This window comes from Penaeus vannamei, chromosome 32 (genome assembly GCF_042767895.1).
Source record: "Penaeus vannamei isolate JL-2024 chromosome 32, ASM4276789v1, whole genome shotgun sequence".
NCBI classification, from domain to species: Eukaryota; Metazoa; Arthropoda; class Malacostraca; order Decapoda; family Penaeidae; genus Penaeus; species Penaeus vannamei.
In genome coordinates, this window is record NC_091580.1 from 1,726,689 (window position 1) to 1,746,688 (window position 20,000).

General features: G+C 39.0%; 1 protein-coding gene across 24 annotated transcripts in view; it reads left to right on the top strand.

Annotated features, from left to right (window-relative positions):
• The first annotated feature begins 1,117 nt into the window (after nucleotides 1-1,117).
• LOC113822999 (cytoplasmic dynein 1 intermediate chain) overlaps nucleotides 1,118-20,000 on the top strand; it is a 51,288-nt gene continuing 32,405 nt past the window's right edge. For 10 of the 24 annotated variants that reach the window (XM_070144479.1, XM_070144488.1, XM_070144481.1 and 7 more), the window contains exon 1: nucleotides 1,132-1,361. In XM_070144479.1, the coding sequence (XP_070000580.1) occupies nucleotides 1,263-1,361 (99 nt within the window). In that variant the 5' untranslated portion in view covers nucleotides 1,132-1,262. Of the gene's footprint in view, nucleotides 1,741-19,477; nucleotides 19,541-20,000 lie in introns of those variants that run through there. The other 14 variants (XM_070144454.1, XM_070144473.1, XM_070144470.1 and 11 more) reach the window with 4 other exon arrangements.

The following is a 20,000-nucleotide window of genomic DNA, read 5'->3' on the forward strand; positions in this document are numbered from 1 at the left end:
ATAGATAGATAGATAAACAGAGAGTGAGAGAGAGAGAGAGAGAGAGAGAGTGTGTGTGTATTTGTATATATATATATGTATATATGTATATATATATATATAGATATATATATATATATATATATATCTATATATATATATATTTGCATCTCTCTCTCTCTCTCTCTCTCTCTCTCTCTCTCTCTCTCTCTCTCTCTCTCTCTCTCTCTCTCTCTCTCTCTCTCTCTCTCTCTCTCTATATATATATATATATATATATATATATATATATATATATATATACATATATACATATATATACATACATATATATATATATATACATATATATATATATATCAAATATCATCCCCTCCATCTCCGTCTAATAAATTTTCATTCCGTCATTTTCCGTTTTCTTCTCCTTCACCTTCTCTTTGGCATTCACGCAAATGACTCAGACATAGAGGGCGCGGGGTAAAATGTCATTGATATACATATATATATATATATATATATATATATATATATATATATATATATATATATATATATGTATGTATGTATGTATGTATCTTTTTCAATAATTTTTCAATAATGTTTATGTGTATTAGTGCAACGTGGGAAAATCAGAGGAGGTTACCGAGTTTTAGATCAATCTTTAAGTTCGTATACTAAACATACACTAGACGAAACGTTTGCAAAATTCATTTCATAGACTGAATTACTTGTCAAAGTGAATGTGAAAAGTCATAGAAAAATAGATACTATCTCATTTGACATACAAATAATCAAAGTGCACGCATGTAAATGATAGTCAACTTAGAAGAACAGCTTGAAGGAACCGTAATGTCCTTAAAGCTCTCTCTGTTGACAATAATAAATATAATCGTACATAAGGTTATTCTAATCATATCAAAATTATCCGCCTAATTTACTTACCGGCGACAAAAATTCGCGCGGGAGTGATAAATCTTTTAAAACCCCTATCCTAAATAACAACCACCCTAAAAATCCCATACACCTATACCTGAAAATAGAAATACATTTTTTCACTATCAAAGACTTAATCGTGGTGTAAATGGGTAAGAAAGGTGGTTCTGGGGGCGAATATGCGTAGATAAACACCAAGGGCCAAGAGTGTTGGAACCTCCAGCCATATTGACGTTGGGTGTGACGGTCGATGAGTCATGCTGGAAATGTCATCGGGCCGAATTATCGAATTTTGACCGCTTCTCCCATCGTTTTTCGCGTTCTCGGCGTGACACCCGATCTTCCCAATCATGGCCGACAGAAAGGCGGAGTTGGAGAGGAAGAAGGCCAAACTGCAAGCCCTCAGAGAAGATAAGGAGAGGAGAAAACGAGAGAAAGAGAGGAAAGAGGTTAGTGTTTTTCCGAGTTATTTTCTTTCTCTCTCTCTCTCTGTGCTTCGTCTTTTATATCCCCAAGGAAGGGAGACTGCTGACGAGGAAGGGAGACGTGTTGCCACCTGACAGTGCACAGCAAGACGAGGTGTTTTACAAGAGAGAGAAAAAGATAGTTTGTAAGAAGATGGCCAGGTGTTCACACGTCTAAAGAGAGATCGCGTATTTATCTCCTTTTATTTCCTTATTTCGGTGGCAGTTGTCAGATCACTGGTGTGCGATGAAGGAATTGACCGTCAGCACACAAGGATAATTAATAAACACACTGTCTCTCTCTCTCTCTTGTATGCTTCTTCAGTGACTGTCAGAGCTAATGCACATACGTAAAGTACAGGAGGTTTGTGGCTTCCATGGGTAAAAAAGGTGTTTTCTTTCTGCATGCTTCTTCTCTCTCTCTCCTTCTCTGTATGTCTCTTACCTTTTTTCTTCCTTTCTTTCTTTCTCCCTTATTCTATCTTCCATTTTTTCCTACTGGTTCTCTTTCTTTGTTTTTAGTATTTCTCTCACTCGCCTTTTCATGTTTATCAGTAGATTTTGCTTTGAATCTCGCATTTTTCCGAGACAGAATTATGTTTGTGTAATAGTGTAGAGATTTTATTTCTGTTTTGCAACTGTGATGTAGGAAGATGTACTATGAATATAAGTCGTCAATGTGCTGTCTTTGGCGTTTTATAAAGGGTGTCCTTAGTATCTGTCACTAATATGTATCGCAAAAATGTGATTAACTGTGAAACGGTTAATACGCAACATTCCTTGTTGGATAGATGATAATGGAGTTTAAATAGAACGTAACATGGTTGGCAAGAGGTGTATTTAGGTAACAGATATGCCCTTTTGTTATACTGTTTGGCATATCTTGTGAAATGGAATTGGTAATTGTTACCGAGAGCGACACCCAACCAGAGACTGAGTCAGAAAAGATGATTTCAACGATTTTTGGCATTTCTTGTGCGAATGAATAGTTGAGGAGGTCTGAATACCTTTTCTCCATCGACAATCTTGATTTCATAGTCTCAGTAGCGGGGGAAGGCATGAAAGTTATTAGTTACTTATAGCGACGCACGTAGATAGAGGGAAATGGACACTACCATCTTACAGAACAGAAAAAATAGAATACAATACAACATAGTCTAAACTGCACCTTGCATAGCACTGCTCAGATTCTAAGTCGATCATCCTGTTTACCAGGAATAACAAAACACTGACTGGTTAACTCATTACTGCAATATCTGAAGTAGGTCATGTGTTACTATGCACTTGTCAAAACAATATTTGGGTAATTATCAGTGTCTACTGTTATATGTTCATGCTTTTAAAGTCTTTTAATAATGTTATTATACTTCATTTACATGTTTTAACCCACAAGCGCCGGTATATTTTGAAGCCAAAAATGATAGTTTTCGGGTGTCTACAAAATCGAGTGGGACTGGCCTGGAATCTGCTTGCATGCCGGTGACTGCTCGCAATGGAATTGGAACACAAGCTCCGATCCAACGTCGTACTGGTGGGACGCCCAGCACTGTTTATTTTTTGGGTGTCTCATATGTGGGACACCCGATGTAAATGGGTTAAAATATATCTATACACTTATTTAGAATTATGTGCGCATTTTGCATTATACATTCACCAGCCACCAGGTTTGACAGGTCACCGGCCATTTAGTGGCAGAACGATGGTGAGAAATATTGCTATTGTTTCCAGTGTTTTGTTGATTCTGGATTATTCTTGACTATACAGTGGCAACGAAGAAGAATCTGACCCCAAATGCCAAGAACGTTATTAAAATTGAAGCAATCCAGACGGTAGAAAGAAGGGAACGTAAGTTTGACTTTTCCAAATATAAAGGTATTTGGTATATTATTTTACAGTGAACGCAGCTCTATCTTGCTGTACTTACCGAGGTGAAGAGAATGTTTCCCGGGGAGTGATAGGCGGTGGAGCCCCATTCAACCCTCCCCTCAGGCAGCGCTTGAAGGGCACACCTAGTCACGGCAACTAGATTAGGTTGGTCTGTCGGTCAGTATGTATTTTTGGGGGGTCTGGAACATGTGAATTCCTGTATAGTTTTTGAAATATGCACATCAATCTGAAGAATTTTAAAGATGACAGATACGTCTGTTGAAGGGGGCGTCGCTATTGGGGACAATTACAGCATAAAGTATTTCAAGGAAATTAAAGGGTAAAATAGTTTAAATTAAAATATTAGGGTACAAAATTGTATAAAACCAGCATAAAAAACATTAAGAATTGGCTAAGGAAACTCTATGGGTATGCCTTCCATCTTTGAAATTGTATGGATCAACACGCCAAGATTTGAAAAACTAATAATATCCTGACCAACATACCCTAACAATCTTAGTTGCTGTGACTAGGCACATTATCTTCACCTCAGTATGTACGGTAAGATAAGATAGCGTAAATACCATGATAAGTAAACCAAATACCATTATTTCTGGAAGCACCAAGTTATGGGATCAATGTCATGTTTTTTCTCGCAAGGTAAACAAGGCGAGTGATATAGACTTTGATGGGTGATATGCAGGGGGTATTTTTGTCATTTAGCGGTGAAGATGAGATCGCTGCAGCTTAAAGTATGTTGTTTCTGGCTCTGATTTCTTACGCTCTGACAGTGTCTGTTTCCTTCTATCTTCGTACATCGCTCTTGGTAACTTATTTCATAAATTTAATCTGGAAAAAATAGCCTAGGGGTAAAATTACTGATATCAACCAAATGACAGGACAGGTATAATAAACCCCGTGAAAGTGGACACGGGGGTTAACTTCAGTGCCAAGACAACGGCTTTTGAATGAGTGGTTTTGACTTGCGGATTTTGATGGGAGAAAATCATGCAGTTCATCTTTTAAATGACATCTTTTATAGGATGAGTGGCGAGTTGTTTCTTCCCACTCTTCTCAGTGGGCAGAATTACATAGTTCAAGAAGAAAAACAACTTTAACCTATGACATCTTGCTGAGCATAGGAATTGTGTGCCCCTTTACAGTTTGTCATGTTTAGTTTATATCTACATCAACTGACTCTAAGGGAATGCTCCAATAATGAAAGAAAAGTGCATTTTTCATATTTTTTCTATGAATCTCTATAGATGAAAAAATGACATAAAATGTAAGGGGCTGATAGATTAAAGCCGAATTTTGTGTGGCACTCATTCTGGTGACTACTGGCAACTGTCAAGCCTTACTAATAGAGCATTTACTGTGTACAGCTGGCCTCTCCCGCTCGCTTGTTAAAGCGAGTCATGAAGCATATACACATGCCCATCATGAAGGGAAGGCTTTCCATGAGAGCTGTAGCCATCCCCATCAGCAGGGTATTAGATATACTGGATTTATTTTAATTCTGGATAGGATTGATAGATTAACCCTCTGGATATGGATGCATTGTTGCCCATACATTACCCAAACTCTAGGCATTAGGCTTACTTGTGTGGTGATTCTCAGGTGTGTGGCTTGTAGGCTGGATGCTTACAAACATTCATGTGCATTGTCAAGACTCCTAGCCTCCCCATTGCAGTGTTTTTATCTCCTTTTTTGTCGTATTTCAATGTTTATATTTGTCATTTAATATGCTGTATCCAGATGACAATAGACTGTTTCCTTTGCACAGACTGTAAAACATCTCTTGGTTTTATAAGTCACCAAGAGTGGTACAGAGATAGGGGAGAAATGGATGCTGCCATCTTATAGAACACAATATACTAAAAAAAACAAATAGGTACAGCTGCAGTGGCCTCATATTCACCATAAAATGATGAATATATTTACTGCATATAACACCCTCACAGAGTTTTTAATATCCATTTTCTATAAGTTGGCATGAAGGGCTAATAAAGGGGTAAACTGGGAGCTTGCCTTCCTATATAGGGAATAAATAAATGCAGAAAAGGTAGGTTTAAGTTTTTGGGTTTGCATGACACCTTGATTTTGTTACTTTGTCTCTGGAGAGTGCCTCACTCTCGGTAACAAATCCCGCTTAACAAAAAGTAACGTTTTGTTATTTGTGTCTTTTTCTTATTTTTTCTTGATATTCAGTTTTATGTAATACAATCTGTGCTGTTTATCATGGCAAGCACATTGATTTACCAATGGGAAGTATCCGAGAGCTCCTTCCTAAATGCCAAATGATAGCAAACCAGCACCAGGTTTTTTTTTTTTTACAGATTTTGATTTATCTCAGATAAAGGAAAGAATCTATTCTCTGTTTTGCCACAAACATAGTGGAAATTTGTTGGCTCTTGTGCTATTATTAGAATGGATATTAATTATTAATCTCTCCCAGAATACTGGAGATATTTTGGATAGAAAATAGCCAGCATGATTATGAGGAAAAGCCTTATTTTGAAAGCCACATGGATTGCTATTGAAGTCTCTACCTGATTTTTGTATTTTTCCAGAACCAGTCTGCATCTTGGTGACTGTCCACAGTGCATAGTTACCAAGGAGTTGATTAGTAGGCCTACACGACCTTACTTAATATTTCCATCACTTAAATTCTCTATTTATTTTCTAATGTTATTAATATCATTACTATTGTCATTATTACTATTATTGACATTTTGGTTATTATAATATATTAATAACTGTAAAAAATAGAAAACCAAAATCTATCCATGAAGAAAAAGGGTAAAGAGGTGGGATCAGGCAGGAGTAGTAATAGACTCCTTGGTGACTAAGCTCTTATGGCATCTTTTATGTGCCTACAAAGTTCATAAACTATAGTTACTGGATATGGCATATATTTCTGCCATCCCAATGTCACTGGGTTAAAATCCCATTGAATTTAGAGTCAATGGATTCCTATTGCTGTCTACTGACCAAATATAGCAGAGATAGAAATGTTTATAAATAGACTAAACACAGTATGAATATCTGAAAACAAAGACTCCCTTGACTTGCAAAGGAACTCCGGATTGAGTGCACTGCAAAAGAAATAGATATATATATATTTTTTTTCTTCTTCTTCTTCTTCCATCTCCATCTTGCCAGCATGATTTTATGTATATTTTTTTTCATCTCCATCTTGCCAAATATATAATGAGTGCATATTCTATCCATGCCATTTCCTGACGATCCCTCATTCCATCATAAATGGTCGGGTCTTGCAGTATTGCTTTTGTCGTGCACACAGAATGGCATGAAGAATTCAGTGATACTAAAACTTCAGGATTTTAAGATGCTGATTGGTTATAGAAATTTTCTTCAGTGACATAGTTATCATAAATTGAAAAGTGAAATGATTTCTGTAACAGATAAGGATGATAGAAACATGGCCTGTTTATTCTCACCGTTATAATGACGAACATGTGTATGGTTTGTAGTGCTCCAAAGCTATTTATTGTTGCATAAGAATGTTGCAATTTTTTCAAAAGTAAATGATTATTGGGTTTGGCACAGACTCTCACTTGATGATTGTGTCTCACATTTTACTTAGCTGTTTATGATGTTTATGATCTGGTATCTGACAGTTATACCATAAACAAAAAATCATTAAAGTCTTTATTCCACATTTTGTTTATCTGGCATTAAGAAAAAAATCAGATAGTTTTAACGTGTTTGATTTAAAGAAGCAACTAGTTTTCACTCACCATACACTTAGATATGCTAGCAAACATTTGTTGATTATGGATTGTGACTTGCTTAGTCAGGTAAGAGTAGATCAGCATATTCCTAATAGTAAATGAGTCAGAAATTTAGAGTTTTCAATTTTAGGATAGGAACAAGTGAATGAATAGATAAAAAGTTTGTTTTATGCTGGTAATCCTATTTTTATATATTGAATGGGCAGTAAACTTTCAGAGTTTAGCAAAGTAATAGCATAATTAAAGTTTCAGATATGTAGCTACAAGGTAAACTGTATTTGTAGATTAAATGAAATGAGATATTTTTGTTTTGTGGCTTAGGTATAAAATGGAAGTAAAGTATCTTCAGTTATAACATTAAAAAAAAAAAAAAAAAAAAAAAAAAGCTGGCCAAATTGGGAGACAGGTAGAAGACCAGTATATATGGATTAGTTTTACTGTGATGTATGAGTGCAGTTTGTAGACCTTTCTGACGATTTATCGACAAATAAGGAACCATTTGTGTTGGATGTGAGTTAGTCTTTGACAGCGTGCCAGAGGGCTTGGCAAATATCTGAAGTAATCATTGTAATTGTTTCAATGAAATCAAGGTTCTATTTATAATTTGCTGCAAAGGTGGCTTCTAAGAAAAAAAAATATGTTTACCTATTGTAGCAATTATGCTTGAATCTGTAATTTTACTTGAACCGTTTTGTCTTATTCAATGGAAAAATTTAGGTTTTAGTAGATGTTCTGGTAGTTGGCTACAAAAATGAGTCTCTATTATGACATCACAACATGATTACTGTTGCAAAGATTTGACAGCTCCTAGGCCAAGAGGCACCATCACTATGTTTTAATAATTCAAGGCAAGATCTTCCAACTCAAGAGTTGCCCTATATGCGAAGCAAATGCTTTAGAATTTACATGCTATTCAGTAATAGATAGTATCTGGGATTTAGTTGTTGTTGTTTCTATCTCTCTCTATATATATCTCCCTCCCCCTCTCTCTCTCTCACTCTCTCTCTCTCTCTCTCTCTCTCTCTCTCTCTCTCTCTCTCTCTCTCTCTCTCTCTCTCTCTCTCTCTCTATATATATATATATATATATATATATATATATATATATATATATATATATTAGGCCATAAGTGTTCAATATTGGTCTGCATTTGATGTTAGTGATTATTGAAATGTCATTAGTCATAGATCATATTAGCACATGCAATTTCTCCTTTGTAAACTGCTTTAGAATGAAACAAAATATTGTGTGTATAATGTTGATATTTAGGTATATACATATGAGCATTTACATTTTTGTTATTGCATACAGTGCCACATGTAGGGCTTTTTTTATTGGAAGAATTATTACAATCTAGATAGTACACCATAAAAGATGACATGTACAAATGCTCTAGTATTTTTTCTAATAGTCTGTCATGTAGATCCACTCAAAAAGTAACTGTGCGTTTAAAGATGAAGATTGCTTGGGACACTTAATTTTATCAATGTCATGAAAGTTTAATAGGTATAATAATATGGTGAAAATGGTGAAAGGAGACTGACAAGAGAATTATTAGGTATATTAGGTATATACTAAATCTCGCAAGATGTTTTGATACTTCTTTGACTTGAAGTTAATAATAAAAAAAAATGATGGTTAAAAGGACTATGAAGGTAGTGTAAGTATCCAAAGTGTTGCTCAATATTATCCTGTTTCCCCCAAGATATTATTGTTGCCTTCTGTTATTGTGTTTTTGATATCTTGCTATAGAGAATATTCATGCTTTCAATGTTTTATTACTGTGCGATATCTCTCTTATTTATAGGCCTGCAGTGTTTCCGTGTTTGACTCCTGATTCAGTGGTAGAATGGGTTGACCTTCTTTTCTTTTCCTTTCCACTTCCCCAGTTAAAAACTGGATTGTGTTGAAGTCATGGGTGCTTGGCTCTGCATGCAGGATGGTTAGATTTGATTAGGATCATTGTAAATTTTCTGAAAGGGAAAGAGGTATCATGAGAAATGCAAGGAAAACTTTGTTTATTACCAAATGTATCAATGGGACTAGAAGTAGATGAGCTTTTATATATCTATACCGTTCTACCTATCTATCTATGTTTTATTAGATTTATATTGCTCCCTGAGAGAAATTTACCCCCTTGGAACCCAGGATGTGAAATTCCGATTCACTATATATTTTGTTTTTGTGACTCTTTTAGTGCAGTAGACATAGTATAGTAACAATGAAACTACAGAATAGATTTAAAGTAAAAGTAGAACGAAAAAGAAATCGCATCATTTGTATTCAGTAGGAAAGGCAAGATTACCCTTGGAAGGCACAGGCAACTGCGAAAGAGGTTGGGTCATGCGGGGTCTATTGATTAGCATACATGCGGAAGTTGTTTGCCGGGCTTGGAGCAACATATTTTTTTCCTTTGTTGATTTTATCAGCTAGTCATGAATGATTAACCTGTAATATTTAGATTGTGGTTGATGAATAGTTAATCAAACATTGACATTTTAGATTTTGGTTAATTGCTGTATTTTATGAAGACTTGGTTTACTGAAGGCCAAATAACTGTGGAATATTTTGCTGTGTGGATAATTATTTTGCCAAGTAATATTGTTAATAAAAAAGATGGAAAGTGTGGTTAGTGGCAAAATAAGATTCACCTTGGTGGGGGAAATGTAGATACCCAGACCTCACAAGTTTTATGAAACATAATAGTATTTGTATAAAAACTTTCATCTAAACTTTTGTCAGCATTTGTAGGATCTTTGTTTCTTGTTTTTCACTCAGAAAGGTCAGAAAACAAGTACTTATAAATTTACATTAAAAGGAAACCCACTAAAATGCACACAAAAGAAAAATTAGTGTTTCCCTTGGGTATTTAGGAATATCAGCATAAATAATTAGTAATGATTTTGAGCAGTGGTTCTTACATCTAAAAAGGGAAATAATTCTGCAAGTTGATATTTTGATTGTAACTCAACTACAGACCCTGGTTGCTACATCTTCCTATTTATATTTTTGGTAATGTTACCAATGTTAATTCTTGAAATATGATTTTTTTTTCTCTAGTAGAGCAAATATACATTTGAGATGGTAGGGATGGCTGAATGCAAGATGCCCAGATAATGTTCTTATATAACAAGTCATTCTCATTGGCCATATGTTGATTACGTCATCACCACGAAATGAAAGCCCAATAGGACATTAACCCTTTATCGGGCAAGTGACCATATATGATCGCTTAAATACATATATCTATATGAGATATTTATAATGTGTGCCCGGTAAAGGGTTAAGTTGCTCTCCTATAACAGTGACCATGCCATAGTCATTCTCTTTTTATGTAGAACTCATAGCAATCAAAGTGAGGGACAAAAAAGTTGGTTGTATCCGTTACTAAAGTTGCATAGACAGCCTTATAGTGACAAATGTTTATCAGGATAAAAGTCCAGCTTTTTCCTTGATCTCTGTGTTGGTTGGGAAGAGTTAAACAGGTTGTAATTTGAGAAGATCATTTGACAAAGGATATAGAGAAGCTTTTTAGCTCTCATGTTGAGTCTGTATGAAAGTTTTTACTGAGAATGTTTATTATGTAGAGGTGATAGAAATGGAAAGTGCTATACAGATACAGTGATTTTGATGTACCTATGAAATATTTTATTGTGTCAGCAGGATTGACATGCAGCAGATAAATATATCATTGCCTCAGTCAGTAAGATGTGTCATATGTAGCAGTTTTGATCTGTAAATCAGTTGGTAAATGAAAGATGTGGTAATACTTTGCTTTGTGATTTTGTAATATTAAAATAATGGTTCAGGAAATATTTATTGACGTATTACAAGAAGGGTGAAGCCCCACCATAATCAAAATCTCTCCTTTTTTTTTTAATGATACAAATAAAGAAAATGACATATAATTTGTAGTACAGCCGTCATATAATTAGTTTTGAAGCTTGTCAGATCTTTTGCTTCATTTACTGAAAGCTTTGTTATTTTAAGTAAAAGTCTGTGAAAACAATTCTGGCCTGAGATAAAGAGAGGCTTGACCTGGTTAAGGTAGGAAATGTAAACATGATAAACATATCTTACAATAAATGACAACAAAAGACGAGCAGAGACTTTTATTGGATTTATATTATTGTTATTATTATTGATTTTTTACAGGCATATATTTATATTGCCATGGTTAAGGTTCTTAAAGTGAATTTCTTTACGTCACTCAAAACCACTATGATTTTGTATTTTATAGGAAACAGAAGCCTGTTTGATGCAGTAGCCTATGCTGTAAATAATACGAAGACCTTATCCTATTTCTCGTATACTTGCAAATGTTTGATAGAAAAAGAAAAAAATCATATACTCATGTTTTTGTCTTGCAAAACAAGGTATTTAAAAAAATGTGTGTGTAAATACTATAACTCATGAGCAGATTGAAGTGAAGAAGTGATTGTGATGATGCATGGTTGTGCAGTGAGTGTGTGAACTGCTTTGCGTTTGTCTTCATATGGATATGTATATCTGTATATATTTATATATATATATATATATATATATATATATATATATATATATATATATATATATATATATATGTATATATGTATATGTATATGTATATATGTATATGTATATGTATATATGTATATGTATTGTTTATGTATATATCTATATCTATTTATATATATATATATATATATATATATATATATATATATATATATATATATATATATATATACATATATGTATATATATATATATATATATATATATACATATATATATATATATATATATATATATATATATATATATATATATGTATGTATATATATATATCTATATTTATATATATATCTATATCTGTATGTGTGTGTATATATATGTGTATATATATATATACACACAATATATATGTATATATATATATATATATATATATATATATATATATATATATATATATATAAATAATATATATATGTATATATGTGTGTATATATATGTATGTGTGTTTATATATATGCGTGTATGTGTGTATATATATATGTATGTATGTGTGTGTGTATATGTATATATGGTTGTGTGTGTGTGTTTTTGTATCCTTCAGTTGGTAATCTCTAAAAAGAATGACAAATTTGCTTCAATTTTATAAGGAATATAAGAATTTTGGATTGTTTTTATTATTCATGTTGTTTGACATTAATGATCTGACCTCTATGCGCAGGCTGAGAAACCTTGATGAAATATGCATTATAGGCTAAAATTTTAATAAAATAGGCTGCGTTCACAATCTGTTTTGTACCCCAGATAATACTCCTGTTGTGATGTGCTACGACCAACATGGTGCAGAGTCAAGCGTTATTTCTTTTAATTGTTCACGAAGCTTCGCACTATTCCACATTTTGCCTGTCCCTTATGCAATCACATGATCATAGCACGTATTGATTCCTCTGAGATTTGCCAGAGGTGAAAAAAATAGGTGGATCGTGTACAATATTCACGAGATGATTTATCAGTGAAATGATCGAACTTGAGTCCTTGGAGTTATGGACGATGACTTTGACTTCCAAATTCCAAGGTCAAGAATTCCAAAGAAGGATTTTTTTCTTCTTCTTCTTCGTCTTCTTCTTCTCCTCCTCCTTCTTCTTCTTCTTCTTCTTCTTCTTCTTCTTCTTCTTCCTCTTCTTCTTCTTGAGGTGAGGGGGGGGGGGTTAGGACAGTCTTGGGTCAGACATGTATAAAGTTAATATTCAATGGGATGCAGTTGTGTATATTTGATACCCTTATTTTGGTTTGGATTGTTTCTCTGTGTGACCTTTAACCAATTTGACTCCACCGAATGTCAGTCTATTTTTACGCTCCAATATTGATTATACATTACGTATTTTTTTTCTTTAGGTATAATCAAGCCTGCATTCAGGGCCTATTACGTGATCCAGCAATGGATGTGTCATGCAGCATGCAAATAAATCATTACAGCGGCGTGGAGTTTGTCAAACATTTTCCGCAGATTGACTTGGGATAACTGATTTCTTTGATTTTTAGATTTTATTTATTAATTGTTGTTATTATTATTTTGTTTATTTATTTATTTATTTTTAATTTTTATTTTTATATCTGAATTCAGGCAAAAGCGGTTTTAATATCAACTCGCACGTGTTTAAGAGTTTAAGGAAAAATTGTTCCAGTATTAAAGGAGGATCTGCAACGAATATTCATGACTGCATTCGTGTGAGTAATTATTAATCAAGGCAAAAGGGAGGCGGCGACGGAACGCGAAGAAACGGCGATACAATTAGGCGCGCACGGGAAATGATTCCTTTGAGGCCGACTAGCAGGGGAGGATACAGGGCGAGAGACGACACGACGAGACACGACGAGACACGACGGGGCGCTGTAGGACTCGACATGACACGGTACGACACGACGTGGGACGATACGACACGACATCGGACGATATGACATGACACAGTACGACACGACATGGGAGGATGCGACACATGACACGACACGATACGCTAGGTCATGACACGATACGACTCGACATGACGCGGTACGACACATGACACGATACGACTCGACATGACGCGGTACGACACATGACACGATACGACACGACACGACGCGGTACGACACATGACACGATACGACACGACATGACGCGGTACGACACATGACACGATACGACACGACATGACGCGGTGCGACACGTGACACGATACGACACGACACGGGACGACGCGGCGCGAGACGGGCAAGCAACCAGGTGGGTAGACAGGCGGGTCGGCAGAGGAGGGAGGCAGGGGAGGAAGGCAATAGGAATGTGGAAGGAGAAAGGTCAGATAAAGAGGGAGGAGAAAGGTCAGATAAAGAGGGAGGAGAAAGGGAGGTGGGGGAGAGGTGGAGAGGAAGGAGAAAGGGAGGTGGGGAGAGGTGAAGAGGGAGGAGAAAGGGAGGTGGGGGAGAGGTGGAGAGGGAGGAGAAAGGGAGGTGGGGGAGAGGTGGAGAGGAAGGAGGATGACGGAGAGGGGGAGATTGGGAAAGAGAATGGAGGGAAGAGGAGGTTGGAAAATAGAAAAAAGGCGGGGTTAGAGTAGATTGGAGAAGAGGAAGGATGGAGTGGACTGGAGAAGAAGTGGTAAAGAGTAGAGTGGAGAAGAGGAGGACTGGAGTAGAGTGGAGAAGAGGAAGATGGTACAGTAAAGAGAACGAATGAAGTAGAGAAGCGAGAAGGGATGGAGTAGAATGGAGTAGATTCGTGAGGAGGAGGAGGAATGAAGTGGCCCGCAGAAGGAGGGGAGGACTGGTCGGGGAGAGGGAAAGGGGGGGCGTGTAGTTGTAGTGCAGGAGAGACGGGGGTGTGGTGGGGGAGGGGGGGGGGTGCAGGTGTTGTAGCGACTCCAGGAAGAAGTCTTCGCGCATGTGAGCGGCGAGGGCGTCACACCCGAGCAAGTCCTCTGATGGTCTCCCCACCGCACTTCCTCCCACACACGCCTTCTCCACCCCCGTCCCCTCCCCCTCCACCTCATCCCTCCGCGCCTCCTCCTCTCCCTCCTACTTTACTTCCTCTTACGTTACCTTCTCCCCCCCCTTCCCTCCCTAATTCCTTCTCCCTCCCTCCCTCCCCCTTCACTTCTGGACCTCCCTTTTACTTACCCTTTCCTTGCTTTGCCTCGCCCGTCCTCGCCCTTCCTTCCTTCCTGCCGCGCTGCCTGGTCTCCTTCCTCGTTCTCCGCTCCACGCCCCTCTTCCCCTTTCTCGTATCCTCCTCTCTTCTCCCCTCTTCTCCCCTCTTCTCTTCTCCTCTCCTCTCCTTATCTATTCTCTCCTCCTCTTCTCTCCTGATCTATTCTCTCCTCCTCTTCTCTCCTGATCTATTCTCTCCTCCTCTTCTCTCCTGATCTATTCTCTCCTCCTCTTCTCTCCTGATCTATTCTCTCCTCTCCTGTTCTCTCCTGATCTATTCTCTCCTCTCCTGTTCTCTTCCTTCCTCTCCTCTTCTCTTCTCCCCTCTTCTCTCCTCGTCTCCTCTCCCTTTTCCCTCTTTCTACCTCTCGCTCTCCCATCTTCCACTTTCTCTCTCGCCCTTTTCCCTCTTTCTACCTCTCCCTTTTCTTTGCCCTTTTCCTCTCCCTTCCCCTTTTCCCCCTCCCCATCTCTCTCCCTTTTTCCCCTCCTCCTTCCTCTCTCTCCCCCCTTTTCCCCCATACTCCTTCCCGTCTCTCTCCCCCATTTCCTCTCCCTCTTATTATCTGTGACCGCTCCGTGCCGGTCATTCTTTATTATCTTTCTTTCTTTTTTCTTAAATTCTTATCGTTCGTAATTTTTTTGCTCCCCGTGATCATCGTAGTTTCCCCGTTATCCTCGTTTCTTCGGTCTTACAAGTATTTGTTTGTTTGTTTGTTGTTTCTCAGCCTTAGAAGTATTTGTTTGTGTGTTTGTTTGTTTGTGGGTTTCCGGCGTCCCCTCCCTTATTCGGAGACTACAACACCCTTCCGTTTCTTCCCCGCACGCCCTCCTCCACCCGGGACCTTTTCCGCTGGGTCTGCCTCCTCGTCACCCTCTCCGTGCACGCCTTCTCTCTGTCTGTCTGTCTGTCTCTCTTTTTCTTTCTCTCTCTGTCTGTCTCTTTCTCTCTGTCTGTCGGTCTGTCACTTTCTCTCTGTCAATCTGTCTTGTATCTTTCTCTCTCTCTCACTGTTCGTCTATATCTCTGTCTCTTTCTCTCTCTCTGTTTCTCTCTCTCTCTCTCTCTCTCTCTCTCTCTCTCTCTCTCTCTCTCTTCTCTCTCTCTCTCTCTCTCTCTCTCTCTCTCTCTCTCTCTCTCTCTCTCTCTCTACCTCTCTACCTCTCTACCTCTCTACCTCTCCCCCTCCTCCTCCTCCTTCCACTCCTCCTCCTTCCACTCCTCCCTCTCTTCTCCCTCCCTCCCTCCCTCTCTTCTCCCTCCCTCCCTCACTCTCTCTTTCTCCCCCATCCCTCCCTCCCTCTCTCTCTCTCTCTCTCTCTCTCTCTCTCTCTCTCTCTCTCTCTCTCCCATCCCTCCCTCCCCCCCCTTCTCATCCGCCCAAGACTCGTTCCGTGCGGTTATCCGACTGCCAGCCACACTGCGGAGACAGCGATACCAAATCATTTATTTGTCCATTACGACTGCAACCCCGGCCGCGTCTTGCGAAGAGTACCCGTCCGCTCGGATTTCCTTTCGGAGGTGTGTGCGGATAACAGCTTATTCGCACTTCGGTCTGAGGCGCGCTTTTTGTTTTTGTTTTTTTATTGTTGTTTATATTGTTTTTTGGTTGGTTGTTTGGTTGCATGGTTATTTACATGCTCTCTCTTTCTCTCTCTCTCTCTCTCTCTCTCTCTCTCTCTCTCTCTCTCTCTCTCTCTCTCTCTCTCTCTCTCTCTCTCTCTCTCTCTCTCTCTCTCTCTCTCTCTCTCTCTCCTTCCGCGCATCAATCTGAGGCGCTTTTTATTTTATTACTATTATTATTTTATTTATTTATTTTTGGAAGCGGATATGGAATGGGTGATGCCGTGTACGTGTGGGAGGTGGGAGAGAAAGAATGAAAAAATGTTTTTCTTCTCCTGGCCTTGTGTAACCCCCCCCCCCCTCAGCCACACCACCTCGCGATGACGCAGTACCGTGAAATCATAGATGCATTTAGCACGCTTTATTATTTTTATTATTATTATGATTATTATTATTATTATTGTTATCATTATTATTATTATTAGGATGATGATGATGATTATGATGATTATTATCGTCATCGTCATCATCGTCGTAATCATCATTAGCATTATCATTATCATTTATTTTGCCCGTGCGTTGCGTTTATCAGTACACGCACACGTTCGATGACTTTTATTTATTTATTATTATTATTATTTTTTTGTCCCCAAAATTACAATTGTTTTGTACATGTATTTCTTTTATGTGGGAAAGTTAAAGCACTTGTGTGTTTAATGCTATTGAGAAGGGTGACCATGTGGATAGGTTATTAGTACAGTGGTTTTCGTTTACTCGTTTACGTCATCATCATCATCATTATTCCATTTCATCATCATTAGTATTCCATTGTTATCATCACCATCACCATTGCCTCGTTATTACCATTATTTCATAGATATTGTTATCATCATCATTGCCACCGCCATCATTATTACCAATATTTCAGTGCCATTATCTTCGTCGTTATCACTATTATTCAACTGTTGCTGTTATCATTATTACCGTTATTTCATTGTTATTATCATCATCATCATGATTTTACTATTTAAACGCCGAGGTGCATCACAAATCGAGTAAGGCTGAAAGATACACCATTTGTGAACATGTGTCTGCATCATAGATATTGCATCCCCCTTTGACCTAAACGTAATAATAAAGGCGGTCGTTAACCCTTTCCCACGCCCCCGGAATGCGAGATGACCCCCAGGAGTGGTAATCTGCCCTTGTTTCGGCATCTCTGTTCTAATTCGTTGAGGAAGCGCTTTGGTGTATTCCGGACTGCTCTTTGGAGTTTTAGGAGAGGGGCGTGAATGCCGGAAAAATGGATGAGTGAATGCCGAGAAAATGGATGAGTGAATGCCGGAAAAATGGATGAGTGAATGCCGGAAAAATGGATGAGGGAATGCCGGAAAAATGGATGAGTGAATGCCGGAAAAATGGATGAGGGAATGCCGGAAAAATGGATGAGGGAATGCCGGAAAAATGGATGAGGGAATGCCGGAAAAATGGATGAGTGAATGCCGGAAAAAATGGAGGAGGGAATGCCGGAAAAAGGGATGAGGGAATGCCGAAAAGAAGGATGAGTGAATGCTGAAAAAAATGGATGAGTGAATGCCGGAAAATGAATGAATGCCGGAAAAATGGATGAGTGAATGCCGAAGAACTGATTGTCAACGGAAATGAGCGAATTCGGAGGAAAATGACTGACTGCCGAAGAATTGAAGGAGGAATTTTGAACTGCGCACATAAGACACCATAATGAGAACGAAATTTTTGATTTTAGTATGCATTGCTACAAGAATTAAAATCGTTGCTAAGGTATTAAACGAACAAGAGTGTTAGTTGAACGAAGATAACATTCTGGGCTCTGGGGTTCAGTCCGTGCTCACCAAGGGGCATTTCTCCCCCCCCCCCCCCGCCTCTTATCAGTCTTATCTCGCACATGCGCATTGTTCCCGCGGCGCCGTTTCGATATGCGGTGGACGTCTGTGTGGTTGCGTCATCGCGGTGTTTGGAATTTACACGTCGAACAGAGAACTTCCGAGGAGGGAATGCAAACGAAGGGGCGAATGGGAGGTAGGAATGAAAGACGAAAGCAGGGGAACGCGAGGTAGAAGTACAAACAGTAGAGGGAACGCAAAGGGACAGGCGGAAAAGCCGTTCGAGGATTTTTGTGTGCAAGGGGGAGACTTTTGTTGTGTGTGCACGCTCACGGACGTAAACTTCACCATAATGACACGCAGACGTGATCACGCATACAAATTCACAGACCGCAGGACACGCATTCATACACCATTGTACACGTTCGCAGACATACACAGGCCACGTATACACGCCCGCAGGCATACACATACGCCAGAGAAATTCCCGTAGGAATATATACACCTGTAGACTCCCGCGCGACCAGCGTCGAGTGCAAGTACAGACACCCGCATGCAGTACAGGCGAATGTGTACACCCCCACCCCCCTTCCAGGCACCCACACAAATGCATTTTTGCGAAACGAAACAATGGTTTTAGACACACGCCGGCACCGAGGAACACCCTCGCCGACTTGTACTACCGCAGTACATTGTTATTACACTTGTAAATATGAGAACTTCCGCCGTAGTCGGAGCGCGCGCACCGTTTCGCTCTCTTTGTCCCTTTGCTCTCGGACACCCTCGAGGACGGACATTTTCACCAGTTCAGTTGCATAAACAAACAAATGCATTAACAAGGATACGTCGAATATGCGTTATGATTTATACATTTACTCGCGCGCATTCGAGAACAGGGGGGAGGTCGAGACAGTTGGTTTGCGTCGCCCTGTTGCAGACGGTGTCATCAAAACGAGACGAGTTCGAGACTTTTTTCGGACTTCCGTGGCAGTAACGCCTCCCACCCTTTAAAAAATAAAGTCCGTGACCACTTGGATCAAGGGGAAGGGAGGACCGCCATAACGTAATGTTTTTTCTTCTTTTTGATGTACTCGAAATCCTCGTACATCTGGCAACTGCCTGTGGTGGTGTCATGCACGGAGAATACGGTGTTATAAGTCCCATTTTTCTGTTATTTTCATCGGGATTTTCATATTTTTATATTTCGTCGATGGATGATAGACGGTTTAATGTCATATCGGTAAAAGAGAACTCGAAAGGGTTGAATTCCCGGTGTTTTAGTGCGCGTTAAGATTCCGTAATGTATTGATTAATAACACACTGGCAACTGCAGGCGGTTCCCATGGTTCTGCACCGCCATGCTGTCAGTCAGGTGCAAGTGTGCTGGTAGTGAACGTTGCGTGAATTCTCTCGTGGTTTTGAGCTGTTCAATAAGTAGTAGTTTGTGAAATTCGTTCGCGTTCCCCCTTGTACGAAGTGAAGAGATTCTAGACTGGGGAGCGATGCGGGAATCGATGGCCGGCGGAGCGAGCTGTGCACTTCGCCGCTTTACCTCCCTGCAAATTGTGCTTGGAAATCCGATGGGAAGCAGGAGGGAGGGGGGAAAAGGACGGGGAAAAAAGATGACGAAACAGTCGTGCGGTTTGAAGGAGGGTGGCCGAGCGTCTAAAAAAAGATTCCGGGAAAGAGCTCGCTGAAAGGGAGTTCGACGTCGAGTTCGCAGACCCCGTTCGTTCGCGCCGTCGGAGTGGGTTCGTCGCAAAGTCTTTTCCTTTTATCCCCTTCCCCCCTGTTCTTGCCTCGTTATCGGCAGATGCGTCGTCGTCGTCGTCGTCGTTTTTTTTCCCTCACGTCACGAAACCGTGGGAGAATTCCGTGGCCAGGTTCTTTGTGT